General features: G+C 42.2%; 1 protein-coding gene across 1 annotated transcript in view; it reads right to left on the reverse strand.

Moving 5' to 3' along the window:
* Positions 1-25,230, reverse strand: part of tenm2a (teneurin transmembrane protein 2a) — a 185,447-nt gene that overhangs the window by 151,991 nt on the left and 8,226 nt on the right. The window contains 1 exon segment of the mRNA XM_042493870.1: positions 9,859-10,152. Within this exon segment, the coding sequence (XP_042349804.1) occupies positions 9,859-10,152 (294 nt within the window).

A 25,230-nucleotide genomic window follows, 5' to 3' on the forward strand; every position in this document is an offset into this window, starting at 1 on the left:
TCCCCTGTTAGTGTCTTTCTCTCTCTGGCTTAGTCCATTTGAACACGGGTACATTTGTAAAAATAGTTCTTTCTATGCATTTTAACCTTTTGTACACATGCAAAATGTGTTTAGATTCACAAAAACACTAAACTTTTGTATCTCCATCTGGGCTTAAGATTTTCAGAAACTTGGTTTTCAGTATGGACATGTAGACAGGGAAGAGAGTTTTTGGCTTGAGACATCAAAGTGTTCTCCGTTATCTCCTATGTGAAGCATCACAAATGAGGTGACCAAAGGCCAACATGTTCTTCTTTGCATGGCTAGGTTTACAGTTATATTTCCACCTGTAGGTTTGGCATGCTCTTGACAGCGCTTTAATGGAGTTTTTACATTTTCACTTTGAAAGGAGATTCTTTCAAAACAATGTGTGTGGTGTGATTTTTTGTAGGGAAAAACCCTGTTCACACAAATACTGTTTCTGTTTGAACTCGGCCTCTGTATTTTGTTTTCTCTATGTGTGCTGGTGGGGGCATGGCGTCCCTCCGACGTTCTCCTGGCTCTGCTCATTCAGCCCATTCTCAATCTGAAGTCATCAAATACTGCCACTTTTATAGTGATTTTGGCATAAGATTCCTGACGCCAAAAGCCACCTATGTTAGCTTCCGGATGTTGCCAGCTGAGAACACAGCCAGACAGAACCATTTGCTGTGTTGCAATACACCACCAGATGGTTGGTTGCCACCTGCTGCGGCAGCATGATACGCACACAGCGTCAGATGAGAGCATGACACGCGGCCGGTAACAACGTAATAAAAGGAGCATGAAGTTCCCTGTTTGCTTCCAGTATAAATGTAGAGCCAAACCATGATGTTTGTTCTTTACCTCACCACACGCCTCTATTGACCAAAACCTAACCATCCGTGCCTTTGTAACCTAATCCTAACAATGTACTTTTGTTGCATGAACAAAATCATACGCTTTTGTTGATATCTCTGCGTTGGTTGCGGCATCCTTGAGTGTCAAAAGTTGACAAAGAGGGATAACTAGAACATTATATGTTCACAAAGCAGCGATATGTGATGACTTGGGGATGAGAACATGTTGGAAAAATCCTGTTTACAAAAATATTTATGTTCTTGTGGAATAGGCTTTTGTAGTTTTTTTCCCTATATGTGCTGGTGTGGGCGTGGCCTCCCTCATTATCCTGGTTCTGCTCTTCATATACACCTGTTTACTATCAGCTCACTAAGTGAATCTCCCTCTCTTTATCACATGCAGTATATCTACAATGGCTCTCTAACCACTCATTGCTAGATTGTTGTTCAACCTCTGTAGTAGCTACACATCAAGGCCAGCTCAGTTTACTCTGTGTTTTGCTTCCTTTTGTGTTTCTTGTTAGTAACTCATGCTCTCCTGTACCTCAGCATTCACCTGTCTGCCAGCTACCACTGCACCCAAAGCTTCCCCTCATTGTTTGTTCACGCTAGCTTCATCTCGGCCATCTCCATTCCTCCCTACAGACCCCCAGACTCCCATTGCTTACCACTGATCCCGTATCCAATAAAATCTTTACACCATCATTCAGTCTGTATCCTGGGCTCGATTCTACTCCTATTCATATACATAATATACTGTAAAACCTGAATTCACCTCTCCTTATTCAAAACTGCTTTGAGAAGATTAACCTTTACATGATCCCAAGCAGAGAACTGGTGCTGCTTTATCTCCTCAGCTCTTGGCTTCTATGTGCATGATTGTATTACTTTGTTTCTCTTCACTCAGAGGTAGTGATCTTCAGTTGTACATCTAACATGTTTATAGGTGTGAAAGAATAACCTTGCCCTCCAAACATACATATTTTCCTGCATCTCTACTACACACTCTCTCTCACTCCTACCACTCTCATTCTCCTTATGAAAATAGATGAAAACTTCGCAGCCCAATAACACAAACATTAACACTAATTCATGCTCATAGGTGGTTCCGGCAGTGTAGGAGGGAGGGGGAAGAAAAAGAAGAAAAAAAAAACGCACCCTCTGGGAAATTTCCTCTGATCAAGTGCAAAGAGATTAACCAGTTGGACGTGTGCTAATGAACAAGAGATCATAATGAAAGGAGCTCGTAAATGTAGATGAGGCATGTGAAAAAGAACAACGGCGAGCTTGTATCAGGTGAAACACAAGAGAACTATACAGAGACCAATTATTTTACGGCCCCCCCCCCTTACCTAACACCAACATCCTGACAAGTTTTGACAATGGACGGAAGAAAATGTAATGTTTCATTACAACAATTACAGTAATATGTGCAATCACACTTTCTGAAAGAGCAAGCCCCTGAACCGACTCAGGGATAATGTTAGGCTCTCAGCTGGAGCCCAGTTAGAAGCTATTACATTGTGTGCAACAGACTCAATCATAAAAAAGAAAGCATCAACTTATAGACAAAACAGTAAATCACACACAGACAAATGCAGCAAAGGGCACAAAAGCACATCAAACACAATCACATACAAGCAGACGAGCCTGAGGTGGGCTGAGCAATCTACGACTTACTGATTACATAGTCTCCAAATGGATCCTCATCCTCCTCATCATCTAGGTAAGCTGGAGGAGAAGGGGAATTGAGGACAGCAAGAAAAAGCAGGAGAAAAACAAAAAAAATAAAGGTTATGACAAATCAAGAAGAAAGAAAACTGGAAAAGAAAAGCACAAAACAAAAAGTAAAACTTATGCAAAGTGGATATGGTGGGGGGAAAAAAATCAACAAAAATTAAATGAATGCAGCCTCTCGCCCTCCACACATCCACCTATTTTCCCCTCATTCTTACTCTCAATCTGATACCTCCAGCCTTCATTAGGAGGCAAAGCGCTGACCATTAAACTACAAAAGTAGTTTCAGCTGCATGCAGAGGAAAATATGATCACTCATAATTGGCTGGAGAATTCTCAATTTGCTCTCAGTGCTCCTTCTCTCTCCCTCTCTCCCTCTTTTCCTCCTCTCCCTCTCTGGCAGGTCTGAAGATGACATGCGAGGCCATTACAGCTAACTAAATTCCCTATTAGGGGGCGGCAGCAGAGTCGTCAGCAAGTTACAAATCCGATGCCAATGATAGTCTGCCGCTCTTGTGACTCTTTTTTACCTGATAATAACACTGTTAGCATGGGTGGGCCCTCGCTGCAGATGCAACTTGTTCAGGCCGAGAACACACAATAACAGATTTTGTTTTTTCAATGCCGTCATTGTTATGCTTTATGTGAATATCTTTCCCTCATCTCTCCCTTTCCATTTATTCATCATTTATGTCTCTTCTCTCTATCACTCCAGGCTCCCTCCCTTTAATGTGAGTTAGCATCCATCTACTGTGATCAATATCCCAGGGCTTTTATTAAACACTGCTCTTGTGCATCTGCGTGCGTGTGCGTGCGTGTGTGTGTGTGTGTGTGTGTACGTGCACCTGCCTTCCTGTGTGTGTCTTCAGTACAAAATCTGCTCCAACAATGTCTTCACTGAGCCAAAGATACACAGCGAGGGTTGTGAATGTTTATGGTTTGATTCATCGTGTGTTTGTGTGAACATGTATGAGCGCTGCGTACAGCATGTTGAATAGACCAATCTTTATTGATCCTGACTGTGGGGCATTTTTCAGACCCCCTAGGCTTAACCCAAAGACAAGACACTTAAAGATACACGCGGCTTGTGTGCGTGTCCACTGCTTCTTTGCTCATTCCAGCATGCTTAGCTATCGCCGTGTGGATAAAAAGTCCTTGAACCAGTGGGTGAAGTATGGAGGCGTACATGCACACACACACGCGCACTCACAGTGGCGTGTGTTTGTGAAAGCGAGCTGTCAGTGCTGCTCTCACACACCATTCATCACAAGCTACTAATTCTGTTAGACCATTGTCGAGCCTTTCGCACCCCACGTTGCTCTCTGAAAACTCAATCAGAGGCTAATGCCCCCAACCCCTCTAACACACACAAGCTCTCACTTTCAGTTTTGTACTCTCTCTCTCACACACACACACACACACACACACACACACACACACACACACACACTCTCTCTCTCACAGAGACCCTGAGGGGACAGCAGTGGTCTTGGGGGACCCCAGCAGTCCAGCTCTATAAGTGTTGCTTGTGTTTGATAGACAGGAGCTGCATGGACTGAGTGAATGGTGCTGAGAGCGGCTGCGGTAGAAAGAAAAAGGCTCTAACAATCACTGTGTGACATATAATTACAATATGTATTCCAAAGTATAGAGCACGTTTTTATTCAAAATTCAAAATGATCATGATTAAACATTATCTTAATTTACCTTGATTGCAAAACAATCCTTTGAGCGCTCCACTTGGAAATATTCTCTGAAGTAACAACACATCAGCTGACTTGGTTGATTTGGTTTGATTTATGTTGGGATTTGTGTGGTACATTAAAAATAGGGAATAAAGAGGACAGCGCGGGTGCAGGCACTCTGCCACCTGTGCTAGCAGATTTGATTAGTTAATCAGGAATCACTTTGCCCAACGCGGCTTTTATAAAGCATAATTACAGCTCCAGCTACCAAAAAAAAAGAAAACTTTTGACTGCAGATGTTTTAAGGGGAAAGTTTTTCAGCTTTGTCAAAAAAAGAAAATTAACATAAAGTTTAAGTAACGTAACACAGAGCAGCTTCTAAGGGTATAAAATACGTCAAATAAAGAAAGAGCCCGGGATTGAAACCAGGCAATTGAGCATGCCCAGACGGGGGGCAGGGTTAGGCAGAAAGGCCAGACTAAATTTAGCGCCACCTTTTCATTCTCTAATTACGAGATTAATACATGCTGTCACATACGTCACAATACTACCCTATGATTTATTATCCAGCCGCCCAGATGGAGAGATTGAGCCAGAGTAGGAAGGAGGAGAGGGAGATCGTCTGAAAGCAGCTAATCTGCATGCATGTGTGACTGGGTAGGGCCTTGACTGCAGAGTGAGCGGTTGGTGCCGTGTCTGTGTTTATAAAGTCAGCGGTATGAGTGAAGCCAAGATTTACTGATGGAATACAATGTTGAAGTTGAATTAGATCCTGCCTGTTTCCCTAACAGGCTGCTTTTTAATGAGAGGGAAACACAGAGGCATATGGACCCATACACACCAGCATGTGTAGAGCACTGGACTATGGATTGTGGCCATAAAGTCTGCCCCGGCCTCAGGTTTAAATCAATGTCAGAGCCTGATCTTATTTCATCTAATGCATGTTTTAATCATTCTCCCCCCTGATCAATGCAGTTTGGATGCAGTCATCAGGCACTGCTGTGGGAATTTACAAGCGCTCCTATTCTCCTGCCTGTGTTTCCAGACGGACGTTTTACGAGGCCGTGCACAGTGCGACAGTAAATCTCTTCCTCCACTTTGCCAAAATGAAATCTCCCAGTGCCGCTCTGTATGCCCATATTTGTTTGTCTCACTGTGATGCTTGTGCAAACGAAACTTGCGTTGCCTTTGCCAAGTAAACGTTCTAGTCTCTTTATTTTAATAGTGTCTGGAAGGGGCAATAAAAGCCAAGTGTCTTTATTCAATACTTGACAATAAAGCTGGATGTAGAGAAACTTTGAAATCCCTGAGTTGCATTTAGAAAACTAATTTAACAGGCTTTACATACTTGTCGGTAATTGGAATTTAGCTGTAAATGAAAAAAAAGAAACAAATGAAAAAATAACAACAAAGAGTTTTAGCTCAAAAAGGGATTGAACAGGAGCCGCAGAGGAGACTCCTACACAGGTGAAACACATCTCTGAATGTGCACATGCACAAATTAGTCAGGTGCCATTGTATATTCATTGTTCTGTGGGTGTACAGACAATCTGTATTTTTGCATAAATGTCTATGTGCATATTAAGACTTTCAACTTTCAACTTACAGTGTAAACATATCATGATTATACAGTATTACAATATTGTACGATCATTCATATGCAAGACTCTCATGTCCAATTTAATGATTCAAAGCAGCTCGTTATTGTAACAATTAAAAAAAAACATAATGTGAGAACCATTTCTATGACAACAGTGCAAACGTCCATCCAATGATAACGATGGTGGGATATAAAAACATCATTATATGGTAATTAAGCAATAGCTCATGACGGGTTGTGTTATGGTGTTCGGCCCCACCTAAAGCATCACAATATATCACAGCCTAGAGTGGACTACTGCTCTTAAAAAACGGTTACCGATGGCAACATGAAAGCTATAGACGTAATTTCAACTGTTTTTAATCACAGGTTCATATAGCATTGTTCTTACAAAGAACTAGGCTCTCCTCAGTGCCTGTACGTAGTGTAAAGAATTGGTTTACTCTATATGGGCGCACTCAAGGTAAAGGACTTAGACATTATTGCCATTGTAAGAATGGATGTTCAAAAGAGAATTGCGCTCTGTCCATTCTTGTGAAATTCTGGCTAAGAGGTGCAGATAGCCAGAAAAGTTAAACCGTCGTGTATAAAACTACCTGGCTGATCAGCGCTGCTTCTGCACTGTGTGGCCCACAGAGCAGACGCACAAGAGATTTACGCCAGCTGAACCAGCTACTTTTGTTATAGAGCTCCATTACCTTGAATGGGGATACAATAATTAAAATGTGCTGCCAATCGTTATTGGACTGAATGGATCAAATTCTGATAGTCAAACGAGTCATTTTCAGGGAGTTGTGATCCAAAAAAAAAGTATTCAATGATTTACAGACGTCTCTTTTGCCATATAAGTCAATGGGAAAAATAATTCTAGTGCTACAGGGCATCACGAGACGGATGTAATTCCACTGTTTGACCACTACAAATTTGGCTTCAAAGCCCAGAGCATTTCCTGAGGGCCTGGTTGTATGAGTTTATTATGCCATGGCTAACAACCAGTCAGAATGCTTTGTTTGAGATGTCTGTTTAATTCATAAGCTGAACAATAAATATATAAAAACAATAATAAAAAAATGTAAATCATATAATCAAAAAAGTCTTATCCAGGAGAAAAAAAAATGTATATTCCTCATTATGGGACAAAGGCAGACAGATTTACCACTATGTTTGAACACTATTCTTGTTCTAAGGTAAGTCTATATTTCAATATTCTCATTTTACTTAGAATATCTTCTTTGTCACTTCCCCTCTGTCCAATACATGCATGCAGGCACACACACACACACACACACACACACACACACACACACACACACACACACACACACATATATATATATATATATATATATAACTTGCTCTGAGTTGTTTACATTAGGTGTATATGTGCTGCTAATTGTGTTGAGATGAGCAAAGGCACCAGGCACCGCGACTGACGACTACTATCTATCCAAAGGTTCACACTCTTTAATTTGTTATCGACTAGGTTTGTTTTAGACCTTTCAACTCCTCCAGAATCAAACAGTTAAAAATAGCACATGCAGTTTGGCAACCTGAAATATTGGGAGAAAGTCTCTCTAATTTGTAACTTATTTTGGTGTTCACTTGTGTGTGTTCATTAATTATTATGCTTAAACAAAAATTGCGTAATAAAGTTAAAATAAACGAGGCAAATAAAAGAATTAATCCAGCAATTACTCTGCAGCCAGCTGCCCTGCTGACACAAAAACTAGCATGTGCGCGCACTCGCACGCAAGCACACACGCATGCACGCATGCGCGCATGCACGCACACAAATAGTACTTTCCCTGAGGTTTGTTATATTTGTCACCATTTCTCTGGGCTTTCTATTTTGGTAGTGAAATCTGCAATAGGGCGCACACACACACACACACACACACACACACACACACACACACACACACACACACACACACACACACACACACACACACACACATTCATCCACATGTGCGCTCCTGCCCTGAAGGGGAACCCACGACCCTTAAACTGACACCTGTCAGTCATGCTGGAAAGCCGTACTGACAGGAGCATAACGAGAGCTGGTAAGAGGCGCAGCTTGAGCGCAGAGAAGACAGAAGAAGAAGCTTGAAAGATAAAGACGAAAAGGCGGGAGAGGAGGGAGATGAAGAGGAGGAGGAGGAGAAGCAACTGGAGGTGAGACTTCTGAAGCTTGTTAGAGACGCGGCGAGATGAGAGTGGTGCAGCGTGCTGTTTGGTGTTTTAGCACGTCACCGTCTTTTTGATTTGTTAGCATATGTTTATGATGTTGTTTCTCTGTCTGTCTCTGTCAATCTCTATTATTAGACCCTCAGATCCTCTTCCTGCTGTTTTGACACTCCCGTTGCTCCTGTTTCACACTTTCTGCACACACATGCAGGGTTTACGCACATACACACTCTCATAATAGCATATAGAAATACAATGACAGACTCTGTAACATACACACTCATGCAGCTCCAGCAGCCACGGTGCTCGGGGCGCACACGCCGGTTAGGTCTGGTGGGAGTGAAATCTTTCCTCCGGGTGCTTTGAGGTGTGACGTGCCTTCGGTATCAGATGTTCTGTTTGCAGGAGCGAAGGGGTGAGATTTCCTCATTCAGAGCGACTAAATAACTAACGAATTGACTTGATCAGACACACGCACACACCTGGTCCTTTTATCAGGCTGCCGCGCTGCCTCTGATCTCTTCATGCTGGCAGAGACAGCGATGCAGACGCCTGATCTAAATCTCTGGTCTGTGAAACCATGAGACGAGCCTAAAGGTGTGAGCCGGTGGTTCCCCCAAATGTTTCAATATAGAAGGCGAACTTTTGAAGTCTCGCATTTAATTGAATTGACTTTGATTCGGGACTTGTTCTGCATAATCATCAATATGAATGAGGAACAAGTGGATGTTTAGACCCTGTAGGAGCCCAAAAATATCCATGAATGCCACTTTTTGGGGAAGTTTCTTTTGGAAAGTGAAAAAAAAACAACTTTTGATCTTCTCAACAATCAACACTTGGTGACATCATACTGCAGGCAAATGATTATCACAATATAGTGCAGGATTAAGAAGCTAATTTTACAAGGCCTGGAAACGCCGGCGACAGAGCGCTCAATGGCGTTCTCCTGGCCCTGAGACAGAGAGAGTGAGAGCGGCGTCTGCGGCTGATATCTGCGGCAGCGAGATTAGCTTGGTAATTAACCACAAAGCAATTATCGGGTGGTGGGATGAGAGGCGCATCTCAGGGAAGGTGTTTCTTGATGTGTTTAATAGGTGTTGAGTAGTTTGATCAGTCGACAGAAGTTGTTTCTGATTCAGAGGCCCGCAGTCCAACAGAGGTTGATCCACAGCTGATACGTGTTTCTGCCGAGAATTCAATTAATTAGACTGTTGCTTTTCCTTCCATCCACTTTTCATTAACCTCCATTGACACCTCGGCGGAGCTCCGGCGCAGGTTTTTACGACGGCGTCAGGATTAACAAGGAAATGGGAAGTTGGCAATAAACAAAGTTGCCAGAGGATGGAGATTCCCTCTGGGGACATCGCACTCTCAAATCTTCTCTCTGACTGACTCAGTACTGGAAAATTCAAATGCTCCAGCTCTAAAAAAATCCAAAAGATTTGGACTGACAGACCAGTTGTGAGAGAGGGGAGAGTTAGAGGGCTTTGGCTAAGTGCTATTGATGAAAAAAAGGATGAGTCTCTGGGGGGGGTCCAACTACTGTTCTTCAGATCAGAAACAGACTCAATCAATAAATCTGACTCACTCACAATTCATACAATGGCTGTCTGTTTGAGAGGTTGTCTGAAGATTTCAACAATATCGACAAACTTGTGTAAGATATACATTCTCACTGAGGATCACTTTAAAAACTGATTATATCAGTCCCATACTACCGACATGAGTTGTTCTCGTTTTTTCCATCACATTTTCTCAAATCAATTTTAGACACATCTTAAAAGAGTCCTACCTGACTCGTCGTCAGATTTGTTTTCATTTTCCGAGTCGGTGAGGGTGAGGGCCGAGTTCTCGCGGCTGGACACTCCTGAGCTGCGCCGGGACTTTACCCTCCCTCGTCCAGCCCACAGCTGGATGGCCCGCTCGGGAGACAGAGGCCCCTCTGGGTCCGAGTCAGCATCAGAGCCGGCGCTGAGGGAGTACCCCCTCTGGAGGAGACCCAGGTCAGGGCAGTAGGGAACGGCGGCGGGGTGCGGAGGGGGAGTCGGCTCGCACACTCCCAGCTCGGCCAGGGTGAAATTACCACCTGCGAGAGAGAAAACACAGTTACATAGGTGGGGTGCGGAGTATGTAAAAAAAAAAACATTCACACAAACAAATGCTCCGACAAGAAACACACACACACATATCTAGCAAACAAAACCCACAATCACACGCAGAGAAGCACACTAATTATGAAACTACGGAGGCGGAGGCTGAAAATTGGTCTTTGTTGTGGCAGGCAGGAGGGGGAGAGATGACGCAGCATGAATCAGGCACAAACTACAAACTAGCTGCTGGAAGGAATATGTACTGGCCTGCAGGCCTGTTAAAGCTGGCTTAGAAGGCCTGCCTCCCTCGCTTTACTGCTCCGCATTGGCATTCATGAGGTGTTGATGTGAGATCAAAGAGCTGTTCACTTGAGGCCTCTCAGACTGTAGTGGAGCTGCTTTGCTGCCTTCTGGGTTTGATCATCTCCCCACCTAGTTGCCATCACACACTGGACCCCAGGCTCACAGAGTATACTGCAGTCTGCTGCAGTACCGGCCCCGCTGCCTAACACTCTTCCCCTCCAGACAAACCGACTCGTCACTTCCAAAATAAATATATAAAATTATCCAAATTAAAGCACATCAAAGGAGATCAATAAACAGTGCTGCAGCCCAATTAAATCCAAGCTGAGGAAAAAGCAATTAAGGAAAAAGGCATGCTCAACCAATTTATTCTCTATACTAATTAAAAGAGTATTGTGGATGCAATCGCTCACCATCAGCTGTTGGGGTAAAGGGATCGGGGGAAAAACAGTTGTGATTCACTTCATTAGCAGTTTGGGAAGGAGGGGGGAGAGGAAGGGGTGAGTGAAGAGAGGACGGCATTGTGGCGGCACGCTGTATGAATCAGTGCACTGGGAATCACACAGCTGTGTGACTGGGTTAACTGTGACTCATCAGGCGTACGGACGCAATCAGAGAGAGCGGAATTAAACAGATGAAAATCGTCTGCTGGATCTTCATGGCTCCTCTTCACAGGCTCGCAGAGACTCGAGAGTTGCGCCGAAAGCGATGAGGAGAGGGAGGGCCTGAAAGGAAACTCAGCCCGGGGAAGTGGTGACAGGCTCTATACTTCTACTCAGACAAACAGATGGACTAGACTGGAGAGCAAGAGGCAAGCGAAGAACTCCACAGGTGGATTTAGCGTCTAGGCTACAGTTTGGCAAGCATCCAACCAGCTATGAAGGCACCCAAGCATCAGGAAATATTACCAATCCTCGTCTTCTTTGCTTCTTTGTCTCCTGCTCCCACTTATCATAAAGGATGAAAAAAGGAGCCTTCTTTACTACATGTGACACTAGGTACTATTATAAAGTTTAACACTACAGCACTACTGTATATGCACAGGATCTAACTCTATAATGAACTCATACCTGAGATGAGGTATCGTAGAAGGACGGGAGAGAACTCCAGGAGGCCTGAGAGAGTAGAGCACATGCGTTCTTTAAGATCAGTGAGCAAATCCTCCCAAAACTGAACTGCTCGCTAAAAAAGACTCTACTCCACAATCACAGTTAGGATTATGCTTTATGCAAATCACCGCATTCAACTACAATGACAATAATTGGACCACATACAACACATCTTCTAGTCTAAACAAACACTACATGGAAGCAGTTACAACATCAAAGTGTGCATGTGTGTGTTTTTGTGTGTGTGTGTGTGTGTGTGTGTGTGTGTGCTTACACATATCTAATGTTTCATCCCACAGGCCACGACTCTGTACAATTAACATGCCATAACTAGTGATTACATATGCAAAATCCAATCACTCCTTATCACCATAGACGTGGCCCAATGCCGTAGCAATCTACATGTGCTCAAAGAAAGATGGATTGGTGCGACGGGTTGAAGCAGACATGAAAATCTATCTCAGTTATTCCACAAATAGAAAACCAATCGCATGTTTGTTACATGATACAAAGACAGATGTGAGGGCGAATGTGACGCTGCATTCTAATCAGATCAATGCCTTTCTCTTGGTACGACACTGCTGCCATTCTTGAGCTTATAATGCGCATTAATGTGTGTTTTGAGCCTTAAGCAGCTTCTGCAGCTGCCTTGGGCTGCGCACATCTGTGTGTAATCATTGTGTACATGCTGACATGTACGTTTGTCTGTCAGTTGATCTGTGCATTCAATACGACTTTGTTGCATATCTGAATAAGACTGTGCTATAGGGTGAAAGGAGCACAATGTAGAATGCTTCCTTGATTGCTTTTCACTAATATATTGAAGGGCAGAGTGTAAGGAAGGGAGAGAAACAAAACAGAAAATCAACACGTGAACGCGTGTTATGGAGTTTCAGCACACATGGAAACAAAGTACAAGATGCAAAAGAAAGAACGGCCTCATTCAGTATGCTGAATCAAAGTACATGAAAGAAGGGTTATTTTGAGTGAAGTGGAAATATTAAGAAAACATGCACAGCACGACCTTGCAGAACTAAAAACTGGGTTAACATGTTTGTACTGTATGTGTGTGAGTAGAAATCTGCATTCAACTGCTATAGAGCATAAACTGCATAGTCTTAAATGCTTCCTTTAATACTTTTCACTACTAGAGCCAAGGGCAGAGCCAAAGGAAGGGAAACAAAGGCAGTGAAACAGTGTGAAATGCTTAAAATATGTGAGAAAAACAAGGATAAGATAGGCTCGGTTCGCCCTTTCTTTTTCTCACACACTTACACATACTAAAAATCCAATTAATCCTGTTTCCATATATATGTTTAATATATGCAGCTTATTACCTCCTTATTTTGGAAAGCGTACGTAGTCACATGTTCATCCTTCCACTAAGTTTGTCTGTTTTCCGCTCTCCCTGTCACTATATGCAATGGCCTGTTTGACCACTGAGATGCCAGCAACGGCTAGCTTGACCGCAATTATTTTTAGGTGATGAGGCACTCGCGACCAGGACTAGGTAACACAGTCTACATGAGAGAGGGTAAGGCTGTTTTTTTCAGCCTGCATGGAAACAGAATATGACATGTACAAGATGAGGCTCAGTCAATATATGCTGAATAAAAAAGCCTTTGAAAATCAGTCTGGGGGGCACAGTTGGCCCCCAAGCCAGACATTGGACATGACTGGATTATGGTTACAGTAAGAATATCAGGGTTAGGGTTAGGTCAGGTTAACTTATATGAGCCTGTTTAGAGCTGGTATCAGCATCCATTTCAGTGATCCAAATGCAAGTGGACAGCCGTGTCTCCAGCTGAGAACTTGTCATCAGATGTCTTTACCTTCCTGTGCGCAGTTATTATAACTACACTTTTGCTAGCTGCTCTTAAGCATACTTCCTACTTACGTTAGCAATTGTGTCAGTATGGCTGGAGATATCATAGTCAGAAATCAACACGTTTTCTTCCATGGCGCAAAACGATGGCCACGCAGCACTTCATTAAACTCGCCATGAAATGGGTATGTTACAGAGCATTAGAACACTGTCACCAAAACAACCACCACATCCTGCACTGATGATGTGGTCCTTATAGGAGACGCATCAGGACGACGTTAGTGTTTATGCTACTAAGCATACATGGTCATCTCCATTTTTCATTGTCCTAAAGGCACCTGGTGCAACATGCCCATTTTTTTAATGCAACAAACTACAGGCCACACACTGAATCTTACATATTGACACTGATATACAAAGACTCATCATTTGTTTGAAAAATTACATGGTTAAAACTGCAGTTTCACTTGTTTCTTAGCTCAGCGGGGACTTTAGTTCCATGCACCTGACATATATCATCATTTGGAGTATTCATGCGCCACATGTTGAATCTCTGAAAAAAAAAAAAAAAAGTGACACGGGGGGAAAAGAAGCATCTTGTTGGAACTCAAATACAATAGTGAGAGTGGGAATGGCATTTGCAGTGATCCATTAAACCACATGTACTTCCCTTGATAAAACTCATTATGGATGTGTGTGGGAGCGAATGTGTGCAACGTTGCGGTGCATGTGTGTACGTGTATGAGTGTTTGTGAGTAGACAGCTTTGTGGGATAGAGGGGCCTATCATTAAAAAATCATTTGTGCTTGTTAGCAGTTTGACAGGCAAAGTATAGGCAGCAGGACTCTGCATTATGCTGGTTGACTTTCCCTCACCCCATCGTGTAATTCTGTATAGGATATAAAACAGGCAGATCGTGTGGGCTTCAATGCCTGCAATTATGTTGCTTTTTCCAGATCCAATAGCTTACACAGCAAGCCACCCTTGGACATGCCATTTTGAGCTTTTGAGCGAGCGGCAGTCCCGAACAATTTCTGATTTGCCCTGAAGTGCTGAACTAGTGAACTGATTTGCTCCTGGGTCGAAGATGCATCAAAATCAGGAAGCAAATGCAACTGTGCGCGGCAGGTTCGCCAGCAAGCCCCCGGAATGGCTGAAATTACTGTTAATAACAGTGAAAGCCTTATTTTCTTTGACACAGCCAAGAACATGCTAAAATTTGGGGCTAATAGCAGCCAAAATGTGTCATTTCTTAATGTTTTCCATTTTCATTTGCATCCAATTCAAAATTCATCTGCGCTGCACTTTAGTATCCCTGAAAAAAATGAATTTCTCTTTTGTGTTTTTCTTTCCTGTGAATTACGAAGCAATAAAATATACATATATATTCCTTCCTAATAACTGAGAGTCTAAGTGAAGAAATGTCTCAACAGACAGGACAAAGAGAGAGACAGGAGAGTTGGGAAATGACAAAGTAGAGACAATATAGTAGTTAGGACCTAACTTTCAGGGGTTGCATGCTTCTGCTCTCCTGGGATCAAATCCCAACTGAAGTTGCTCTCCTGTGTCTCCCATAATCTGTCACGCTGTCTCTCCTTCGAGTTGCCCAGCACAAGACAAAATGCATTTTAAAAAATCCTTGAGCTGCTCAGTGCGCTATTAAAAAAACAAAGGACAGCAAAGGAGAGCTGGATTGTCAAACTGAAGCAAAGATGGGGAATAGAGCCGGTTGTATTAATTAGTTACACACATTTCTCAGTGTAAGTATTTCAAAACCCTCCGCACAGCTGTCTTCACACACAGGCAAAATGGAACATAATCTTATTTCCAAAATGCTATAAATCTACCAAAATACTTTTAATTTGTACCACTCTTCATTTTAATTATTTAGTTTTTTATGTATTTCATTTTTTTTTTGTTTTCTTTTTACCTCAGTGCTGCAGTAACGTGAATTTCCCCTTGAGGAGCAATAAAGTCTTATCTTATCTTGCTGGAATACAAAAACTAAATTGCATACCTCGTGTTTAGGACATCTAGTGACGATACAGATAAAGACGAGTAATAGCAAGCTCAGAGCTCATCCGAGACTACAGTACAGATGGTCTTCCTCTCTGTCAGCTCCTCTCCCACCACACAAACACACACACAGACACACACACACACACACACACACACACACACACACACACACACACACACACACACACACACACACACACACACCCTCCTCTCACTCTCAGGGCCTCTATTCATCCTCTATCAGACACTTGTCTATCTCTGCCGATGTTCATGTAAATCACCTCTTGCAGAGTGTTCCCCTCTTTGTATAGATAGTAATGAAATTAGAAGAAGAAGATGAGTATGTAAACATATGCATAAACGGGCTGTGGATACAGCCTTGGAGACAATCGCTAGAATTTTGAGCAAGAAAATCCATGAATTCATGAATTTCTGAAAGACAGTGGTCATTGAATTCATTCTGTGTCAAAGCAATGAAAAATGATTCACAGTACAGTTCACACAGGCGGCTGCTGTGTGAAGACTTCCTCTTAAGTCGATAAGAGGGGAAAAAAATAGGGAGTGAAATGGAAAGTGAGGCGAGCCGATGACGAAAAAGGGGATCATAAGATGAGGTATGAAGAATGATGAAATCCTTGGTCATGGTAAACAGTTTCTGCAGGGGGAGAGAGGCGGAGAGAAAGAGAAGGAGACGGAGACGGAGCGCAGACAGACAGACGGAGGAGGGCTGTGTATACCTGAATGATAAGCCAACATCGTGGAAAGCATCAAAGCAGAGAGAGAGCAAGAAACGATCTGCTTGGCTTTGAATAGATGCTGTGCTAAGGTCAAGGTTCAAGGTCACTGTTGTCTGTGAGAGTTTTGAGGGATTGTTGTGCAGTTGTAATTATCACACACACACACACACACTATTATTACTCTCACACACGCAAACACAGTGCAGTAGTGGAGAATACTAATAAACATCTCCACAAATCAGGGTTTCCATGGTGATGAGTAGTGTGTAAAATAAAGCAAATGTTGCGCGGGTGCAGACACATCAGAAGCGAGGTTGTTAATGAACAAAACCTACAAATGTTGATAATGAGATCACTATTTTTGGTGTTACACTTTATTTTTACACACAAAATGATAGTTTCTCATTTATACAGTGTGTGAAATTCTTTGGGTGATGCGCAGAAATACCTGCCAGTACCCCTATGTTTATATCTGACTTTTCTGCAGCTTGTGATTTACATCCAGTGCTAATGTTTAGTGCATGAATTAGTGTGTGAGCCAGAAAAGGAAGTGTTGCACAACAGGACTGTGAATATTGTTGAGTTTTTATTTTCGTCTTATCACCCAATTATAAGTTTTTTCCTCAGTTGTATGGAGATTTGTATTGTCTTTCAGCCATTTTTTTCTTTTGGTATGTTTTATGGCCTCAACCGCTTTCATCAACCTCGTTTCAAGACTGACAGGGAGCTGTTTTCAGTGAAAGCTGTAACAAACCCATTTAGCAGCCAAATATTTCACTCAGAAGCTGGTGAGGACCAAAACAGAGCTAAAAGTAACCAAAAATACAACTCTGCTACCCCAAAGTAGCTTTTAAAAAAGTTTGAACTCTATGTTTTAGTTGCCTAAGCTCATGGTAATCATACTAATTTGTCATAATATGATATTGGTATAAAGAAGCTGTATGTAACATTCAGAGCACATTTATGATTCAGAGTCTGGGGTCAGATTGTCTGCACACAGTTCTCAACATGGAGGTGGCTGAGCCGGCAGCAAGCAGCTAACGGTGCAAGCTCCATCAACAGCGCTAACAACAGCAATGGTGCTGACAAGGCTGACATTGTAACCTGGGGGGACACCTGAGGGTGGACGTTGTGCTTCTGCAGCATCACCCTCCCACCACTGTGCATTTGGACGACGGCATCAGTTGTAACAGCTTTATGAGAGCATTGCAGGGCGGCAGCAATTAACTAGCCCATGGAACACACTCACAGACATAGATATAGAAATGTAGATACCTCATTGGCCGCTGCCAAGATGTCAAAATACGTCCGGCACCATTTTTCAGAGGTCAAAATCGGCTAGTTATAAACATCTGATCAACATGTTATTATGTCTCCAGTACATAAAATTAACTGAAAGAAGTAACCATGTGTCATGTTCACTTTCCGGTGTTTATAACAAAACAAATTTTGTGAAAATCCGTTTACAGTCAAGCGAGTTACGGTCAATTTTAAAGGGAAATCTGCATCTCTAAGTAGACACGCATTAATTCACTCGCGGATCTTGACCTCCCCAATATGGCACCCACGCAAATGCATGTCAAGCTGGGAACGTGATATCAAGGTTTCTATATCTATGCTCTTATATGCATGCAGGACTAGACAGGCTACCTTTTTTACACCAACATGGAATTGGTTCTGGTCCAGATCATGCACCTAATTTTGAACCTTTCGCAGTATTTTGACCAAATGTAAAATGATTCAAATCCAAAAAGTTGGTTCTGAAGTGTGAACCATGAAAACATCAGTGGGCGTGTTATATTTTAACAGTTGGAGGGACAGGATGGAGCAGTCTAGGGAAAATTCATCTGAAAAAAAGGTGTATTAATAGCTGGTTCATCCTTGTTTTTTTGATAAAGACAAATATAGGTACAGGTAATCAATGTGTTTGCGATTTTGTGCATTGCGCAACACACAGTACTGGTGGAAACGTGGGCTGGCTTCAGAGACAGCACCAAGGTTGCAAGAACCATGAACGAAACCAGTTCAAGAACCAAAACTAATTTGATGAAAAGAGTAACAGAGGGACCTTATTCTCTGCTCAGAATGCTATTTTTCCATCATATCTTTACATAGCAATTAGTAGTTTTCTGCAGTATTAATGCTCTGAATATCATATACAATGATTTTAATGACAATGCATTTGCCATGTGCAGATACTGTCAAAAATTTTTTTTACAAACTTTGCCATTTGGCATTAAAAAAGGTTTTCATTAAGCATTCTCTGCAGTTTTGCAGAATCCTCAGTATCAATGTTTATGCTGATAGGAAGCCTGTAATTCCTATGGTCAAGAAATTGATTGAGCCTCTCAGCTATTAAGAAAACAACAACAACAACAACACAATAATTATAGTAATATTACTGATAAGAAGATTATTATTATTTTGGGTTTTTTTTTTATCTTTCAAAACAACCTGTAACCTCTTATTTGGAGTGTTTTAGAGGGTTTTAGAGTATTACTGTAGATGTCTTTTTTTTTCTCTTTAGCTACACATCTTATCTCAGTCATCACTCTCATGACCACCAGATAAACTGCCTCATCCCTCAGAAAGGAGATTATTCTTTGAGTCTTATTTGCCGGGATTAAAAACAAAGTAGTTTGTAGCAGATGATGCTGTCAAGATTAAAATGTTTTATCTTGACATCTGGAAACTAAACATGTGCATTTTGCTTTAATAGGTAAACAAAACGTTAGCACACATTCTATCACTTCAAACACTGGCTCTTTCATTCTTCTTAATGCGCATGTCAGAAATCGAGGTGAGGTTTGTTTGAAATGAAAAAAAAAAGTCATGTTGCACTACAATAAAGAAACTGTGTGATCAAATTTGAACGTGGATGTTAATTTATTTAGTGTTTCATTAAACGATCCCATCATGTCTTTTTGTTGTCTCCCAAAGTGCTCCTGTTCACAGTGAGTGAGTGGCAGTAGCAGAGATATGTCACAGCATTACCTTCCCTCTGTGACTGACATGTCATGACAGGATGACAGGGTACACTGACAGTCAGCCTCGTAGGGCTCAGTGTTGATTATCAAAAAGCCCATTTCGCACGCGTGCATACACACTGCTCGTTGCATGTGGCATGTCATTAACGCCACCATTAGCAGTGCAGTAACAACCTCACAGATATGCCCAAATAGGAGAGTCATGGTCAAACACTTCCTACACCTCCCAGATGACATCCGTTCTTTGGCTCCCGCCTGAGCCACGGGGGCCCTTGCACCTCCTAATGAGGAACCCAAAATAGGTGTGACAAATGTCATCCAACTCTGGACTAGTTACTCCTGCCCAGAGGACAGCAGTATGGGTTGGACAGGACATGACAGGACATGACACAACACCATGCACTCTCGAGGAGGTCTTGTCACTGAGAGGTGTAGCGCTAAGCAGTGAAACACCTCTCATCCAAGAATAGGTGGTCAAAGTTGACCAGCCTGGAAGACAGGCCTCACTGTTGCTTATAACTGGAATACTTCACTTATTGCCTGTAAGGAATTCTTTTTGATATAAAAAGCTTTTAAGATGCTAAAATCTTAAAGGGATAGTTCAGAATTTTGGAAATAGATATTAAAGTATATTACAAACAATAGATGTCAGTAGGCATGCTCCCAGTTTGGAGAGGCAGGCTGGACTCCAACATGAAAGCTAAAAAAAATGTACTACTGTGCAGGGGGTTCTTACCGATTTACCTTGGTGTCCAACAGTGATTTCCAACAGCAAAATAGGGATGTTGCGTGACTCTTTTCAAACCAGACTACATTGAGGAAAACAGAAATTTAACATTGCTGATTACAGGAATTGCTGGTTTACCGCTGCCTCAATTAGTTAGTTTGTTTGTGCTGACTTTGGTGTTTATAAGGTCAAATTCACCAAAGTCACACTATAACACAAACTAACTGACTGAAGCAGTGGCGAGTGAATAGATGGGGAAGTAAAGCCATTAACATCCTGCGTGTTGAAATGGACTGTCTTTACTTGCATACTTAGCTTCTGTGTTGGACTCAAGCCTGCTTCTCCAAATGGGGGGGCATGCTGACTGACATCTGCTATATGTAATAGACTGACTAAGGATACACCATGTAACCCCCCACTTCAAAATATTTGGAGTCTGCCTTTAATATGGCACAAGACAAACTTCAGTAGGGATGTCTTTGAATATCTGTAAGTAGTCCAAACAATTTGGACCAGATGATGGGATAGGAGTTGTACCTAAATGTTTACTGCTGAGAGGTAGAAGTCCCCATTTATAGATGAAGACACTACTAAAGTTAGGCGATAATAAAATTACCCTATCGACAACATACCTTAAAGAAAAACAAAAATATAGGCTATGATATTATTGTCCATAAAAAAGCTGGAGAGAGACGTGCAGAAAAAAAATATGGCCTTTTTTCACATTTACATGTACTGGTTTGGTCTGAATAAAATGTGTTTTATGATGAGTTAACAAGGCAATTACGCTAACGTTAGCCTTAGTTTGGTGAAAGAGGGGAACTTGATTGGTTTATGATTGTATTTTTATCTTTAATATGGAAATTAGGTGAAAAAATAGGCTAAAACAGAGTTCTCAAACTAGTCTACAGCACTGCTAATGTGTATTGTCACCGTAACATCTAACAAAGATCACATTTTTCTTGACCATAGCAAACAATCCTTTCTGTTCACTCTATTTGAAGAAAACAGGCATTTCATAATTAAATAGCCTATCCTTTCATTATTGTGGGCATGTGATAACCATGATTGTGGCCAACCAATATCGCCTAAGCCTACACTGTCCTAATGTCAATTGACCAGAATAACCATAAAGTAGGCCCTACAGAATGAGATAAGATCAATAGGGAGAGTTCAATGCTGAGCTATGTATGGATCTTTTGCAATATTCATTCAGGTATACTGACATATTGCATAAATGAATCTGTATATGTTTTAGTTAGTAATGAGTTTATACTGAAGAAAAGCATGTCCCCATCATGTTCCTTAATACCAAGGGAAACTAGACAATGGAGGTATGTTCTTGGATTCACAAAGACTTTTTCTCTATATGTATGTCTGAGGGGCTTTCAAAGCATAATGTTAAAGGCACATTGTCTTTCTTTTGGTTTGTTTTTCATGTTAGTCCTCCTCTCTTGTTGCTTGTAGCCTGTTAAAAGCCTGCTATAGGACTAGAAAATGTTGGACTTAAGTGACTCCTGGTTGCTGTACCAAAAAAGATGTTGTTATAGGCGGTAATGCAAGTTACCACAACCATTCGGACCTGGGAAAAACAAAACATCTGGACCTTTAACAATTTTCACTGGCATGTATCTTTTTTTTCCTTTAATGTGATTAATATAAATCAGTTTGACTAGAAAAAAAAAAAGCTATACTGTGCTACATGACACATATTCACAAAGGGCTTGAAAACATGGACGGAGAAAATACTCACTAAGTGGCTGGCAGGCTGCACAGGACACACCAAGATTCTGGTCAACAGTTTAACCCTTAATATATCTCACTGCACAAGGTATATGAAACTGCAGGTAACCACGGCAACAGCACTTCTGCTTAATGTTATGTAGCCTACCTTCACCAGGAAAATTGGTCTAGATGTTTTAAGGTTTAAAAAAAAAAATCAGGATTTGGGGTGTAGGTAGAGTACACTGCATTAAAGGAGCAGTGTTCAGGATTTGCCAGTCTCTAGCAGTCAGGTTGCAGATTGTAACTAACTGAAAACCCCTTGGCTCTCCTTCTCTTACGGCCAATGATGGTAGCTTTCAGGTAACGTGAAAAGGCAAAAGACGGTGTCTAGAGCCAGTGTTTGATTTGTTTATTGTGGGCTACTGAAGAAACATGGCGGTTCAACATGGTGGGGTCCTAGCTAATAGCTAGCACAGCGAAGAAGAAGCGTAAAGTGGTGTATGACAGTCTGTAGAAGTGTTACTGGCTTCAACCTGTTTAAACATTTCATCATTATGGGCAGGCAAAAGTAAAACCTGCTACTGGTTAACAGAGAAAAAACATATTTTGATATACATGTATGTGACCGAATCCCGAAATAACATACTCAGAGTGCTGAGGTCACAAATAGGACACGGTACAAGCAAGATACACTTCCATATTAAAGTGCTTTGATGTATAACTTGTCAGTTGAGGAAAAGCCACTCAGTGTTGTGGCTTTCTTTGTAATGTCTGTACATCATTACGCCACATCGTCTATTTTCACATAAATATTTATGGATTTCATCTCATGCCTACCGTTTCTCCCTGAACCTATAGCGTCATTCCCTGTGTGTCTTCATCTGCATGGTAATCCTATAGTGATTGAAGTTTATTTACACATGCTGCAACATCAGTTGGAAAAGCAAATCATTTGCATTGGTATCATTTTCTGTCACTAAAGCAAGGACAGAACCAGCATAGAAGAAACATACACGTGTGTAAGAAATGTGTCATACATTTGCTCACACAAACACACACGCACAAGTTTAAATTATGTGGCTGGGGAATGTGTTTAATTACAGCCTAGGAAGCGAGTGACTCGGCTGAGAAAGAGACGAAAAAAAAAGCACTTGATAACACTGACATTTACAATCTGCCTCATTTATCAAAAGCTGCCAAGCAGAGTCAAAGAGGGTCATTACATAGTAAACATAGATTAACTCAACTCTCACAAAACCCACATAACATTGTCTGATAAATTATTTTTATTCTAAGGAAACTGTAGATGTCAGCATGTGTTTCCCTGGACTCTGTCAATTAATTGTCTTGTTTGTTACCCAATATTTGCGTCTAAGTGTGTGTTTGTGTGTGTGCGCGGGGGGCATTCGCATCTGCGAATGAGAGCCAGCATCGGTGCTAAATAGCTGGCACCTCCAGCATGCATTTCCCCGGCCTCTTTCTATTATTTTTCTCATCTGTTACTCGGTGTTTGCATGTGTGTGTGCACACACCTGTGCCAGCGTCAGTGCTAATAACTAGCACTTTTATAGGACAGACAGCATTTGACAAACTAAGCTGAGGTGTTCTCCGGTTTGTATGGATAATGTTATAGAGTGAATCCCGAGGGCGCATAAGGTTCTGACAGACCTGTACTTAGTGCCAGTCATTTAATTTAATCCCAAAACAAGTATTAATCACTCTCATCTTTCACAAGCACTCACAGTTTTTACAGATTTTTTCATGATGCAGGCAAAAGAGCTAATGCTCTGTAATCTGGGCCCTTTTGACATGTACACTAGCCTAAGTGTGTGTCTACGAGTGCCAAATGCTGGACCAGATGTTACTTAGAGTTAAAGACCTGCTTGCATGTGCAAGGGCCACACAAACAAACCCATAAGAGCAGTTTCCTGTCTATAAAAGAGCGAATACGGGCACGGGGTGAGTGGGAGTGCGTTGAGGATTGGAGGAGTGGATCGGAGTCGGCCCCAGGACATTCTTTAGCGACTCCTCTGCTCTGCTGCTGCAGCTACGGGACGCTTTTGAGTGTCAGCAGCTGGCAGAGGCGCAGAGTGCCAGGGAGAAGACAAAGATAAAGAGGGATCGAAGGAAGAGGAGAGGGATTGCATTTAATCTTAGCATTTATTTTTAATAGCATGCAGCTGCTTTGTTCTCTCTTTGATCATCAGCAGGCCAGGTTGACTGTAAAGCAACGCAACTGACGGACACAAACAGGCATGTGTGCACGCGGACACAGGAGAAGCCTACATACATACATTCTGTATATTTGTTAATCTATTTATATGGATTTTCACTCTGCTTTGCTCCCATGAATGTCCAAACCCCTATGCACAAGCAGTTCTTGTCACTGTCTGTGGAGGGCTGCAGACAGTTGTGCTATGTCTGTGACACATGGTGTCACCAGCCGCTGCAAGCAATGAGCTTCACCAGGAGGTGTAACATGTGGTAAGCACACGACATCCCCCTGATTCAACTATTCACCACTGTGCAGGAGCCCTGACTAAGCAGAGGAAGTGGCTAGTGAAGCGACAAGGACAAACACCCTCACTGGCTTCCCGTCAGAGAACAAAGCCAGTTGCGCTCATTGGAAGCGGTCCAGAGGCTCCACAACCAGGGATCAAACCCTTGGTCTCTACAATGGTGGGAGAGAACCTTACTCCTGTCAAGCTGTTCGCATGCACCGTTTTTCCTATGAAAAGCAATGCACCAATATTGGTACATATTCCGTGAAGTGATGAGCTGGTAATTCCTGCCTAACCTACGTACTTTGGAAGGTTGCAATCAACTGACCATAGCTATCGGGGGGGGTTTTCCACTACCCGCAGCCTTCTCAGGGGGGAAGGCTGGGGGTAGTGGATGGGTCACAAAACAAAGAACTTCACCCAGGAGACTGGTGTTCAGAACCATGAACTTTGAGTGAAGGCATTTTCAGGTAAGTCCTCATCATACTTCCTTCCCTAAAAATTTCCAGCGATTTCAGCATAAGATACCGATGCCAAAAGCCACCTTTCATGATGGTATGATATGCTACTAGGCGACATCAGTTTTTAAGCTGGCTGGAGCCTTTTGCATTGTTATGATACGCCACTGGTCAGCAGGATGGCACCTGGCATGACAGTATGATACGCAGACAGAGGGTGTCAGTTGATACCACGGCTGGAATGAATCACTGCTGGAGAGTGTCAGGTTAAAACACTGCCACTAACAATGTAATATAAGGAGCATGAGGGGGCTTATAGAGTGGTGGGAGGAAGGGTCGGTAGACGGGTACTTTCAGGACTTTCATCCGGGAGCCTGGTTTTGCTTCCTGTATGAATGTACAATCAAACCATGATGTTTTTGCCTAAACCAAACTGCATGCTTCTGTTACCTAAACTTAACCATACATTCCTTTGTGGGCTAACCCTAACCATGTGCTTTTGATGACATCCCGGTTTCGGTTGCGGCATCCCAGAATGCCACCAGCAAATGTAGGTTGATATCTAGAGTTGTATATGTAGATGCACAAGTCAAAGCAAAAATATGGGACGACTTGGGATGAGAATGTGTTGGCATTTTCGTAGCATGAAACATTATATGAGGATACGATGCTCCTGTACAACC

Source organism: Plectropomus leopardus, chromosome 9 (genome assembly GCF_008729295.1).
Source record: "Plectropomus leopardus isolate mb chromosome 9, YSFRI_Pleo_2.0, whole genome shotgun sequence".
In the NCBI taxonomy this organism is placed as follows: Eukaryota; Metazoa; Chordata; class Actinopteri; order Perciformes; family Serranidae; genus Plectropomus; species Plectropomus leopardus.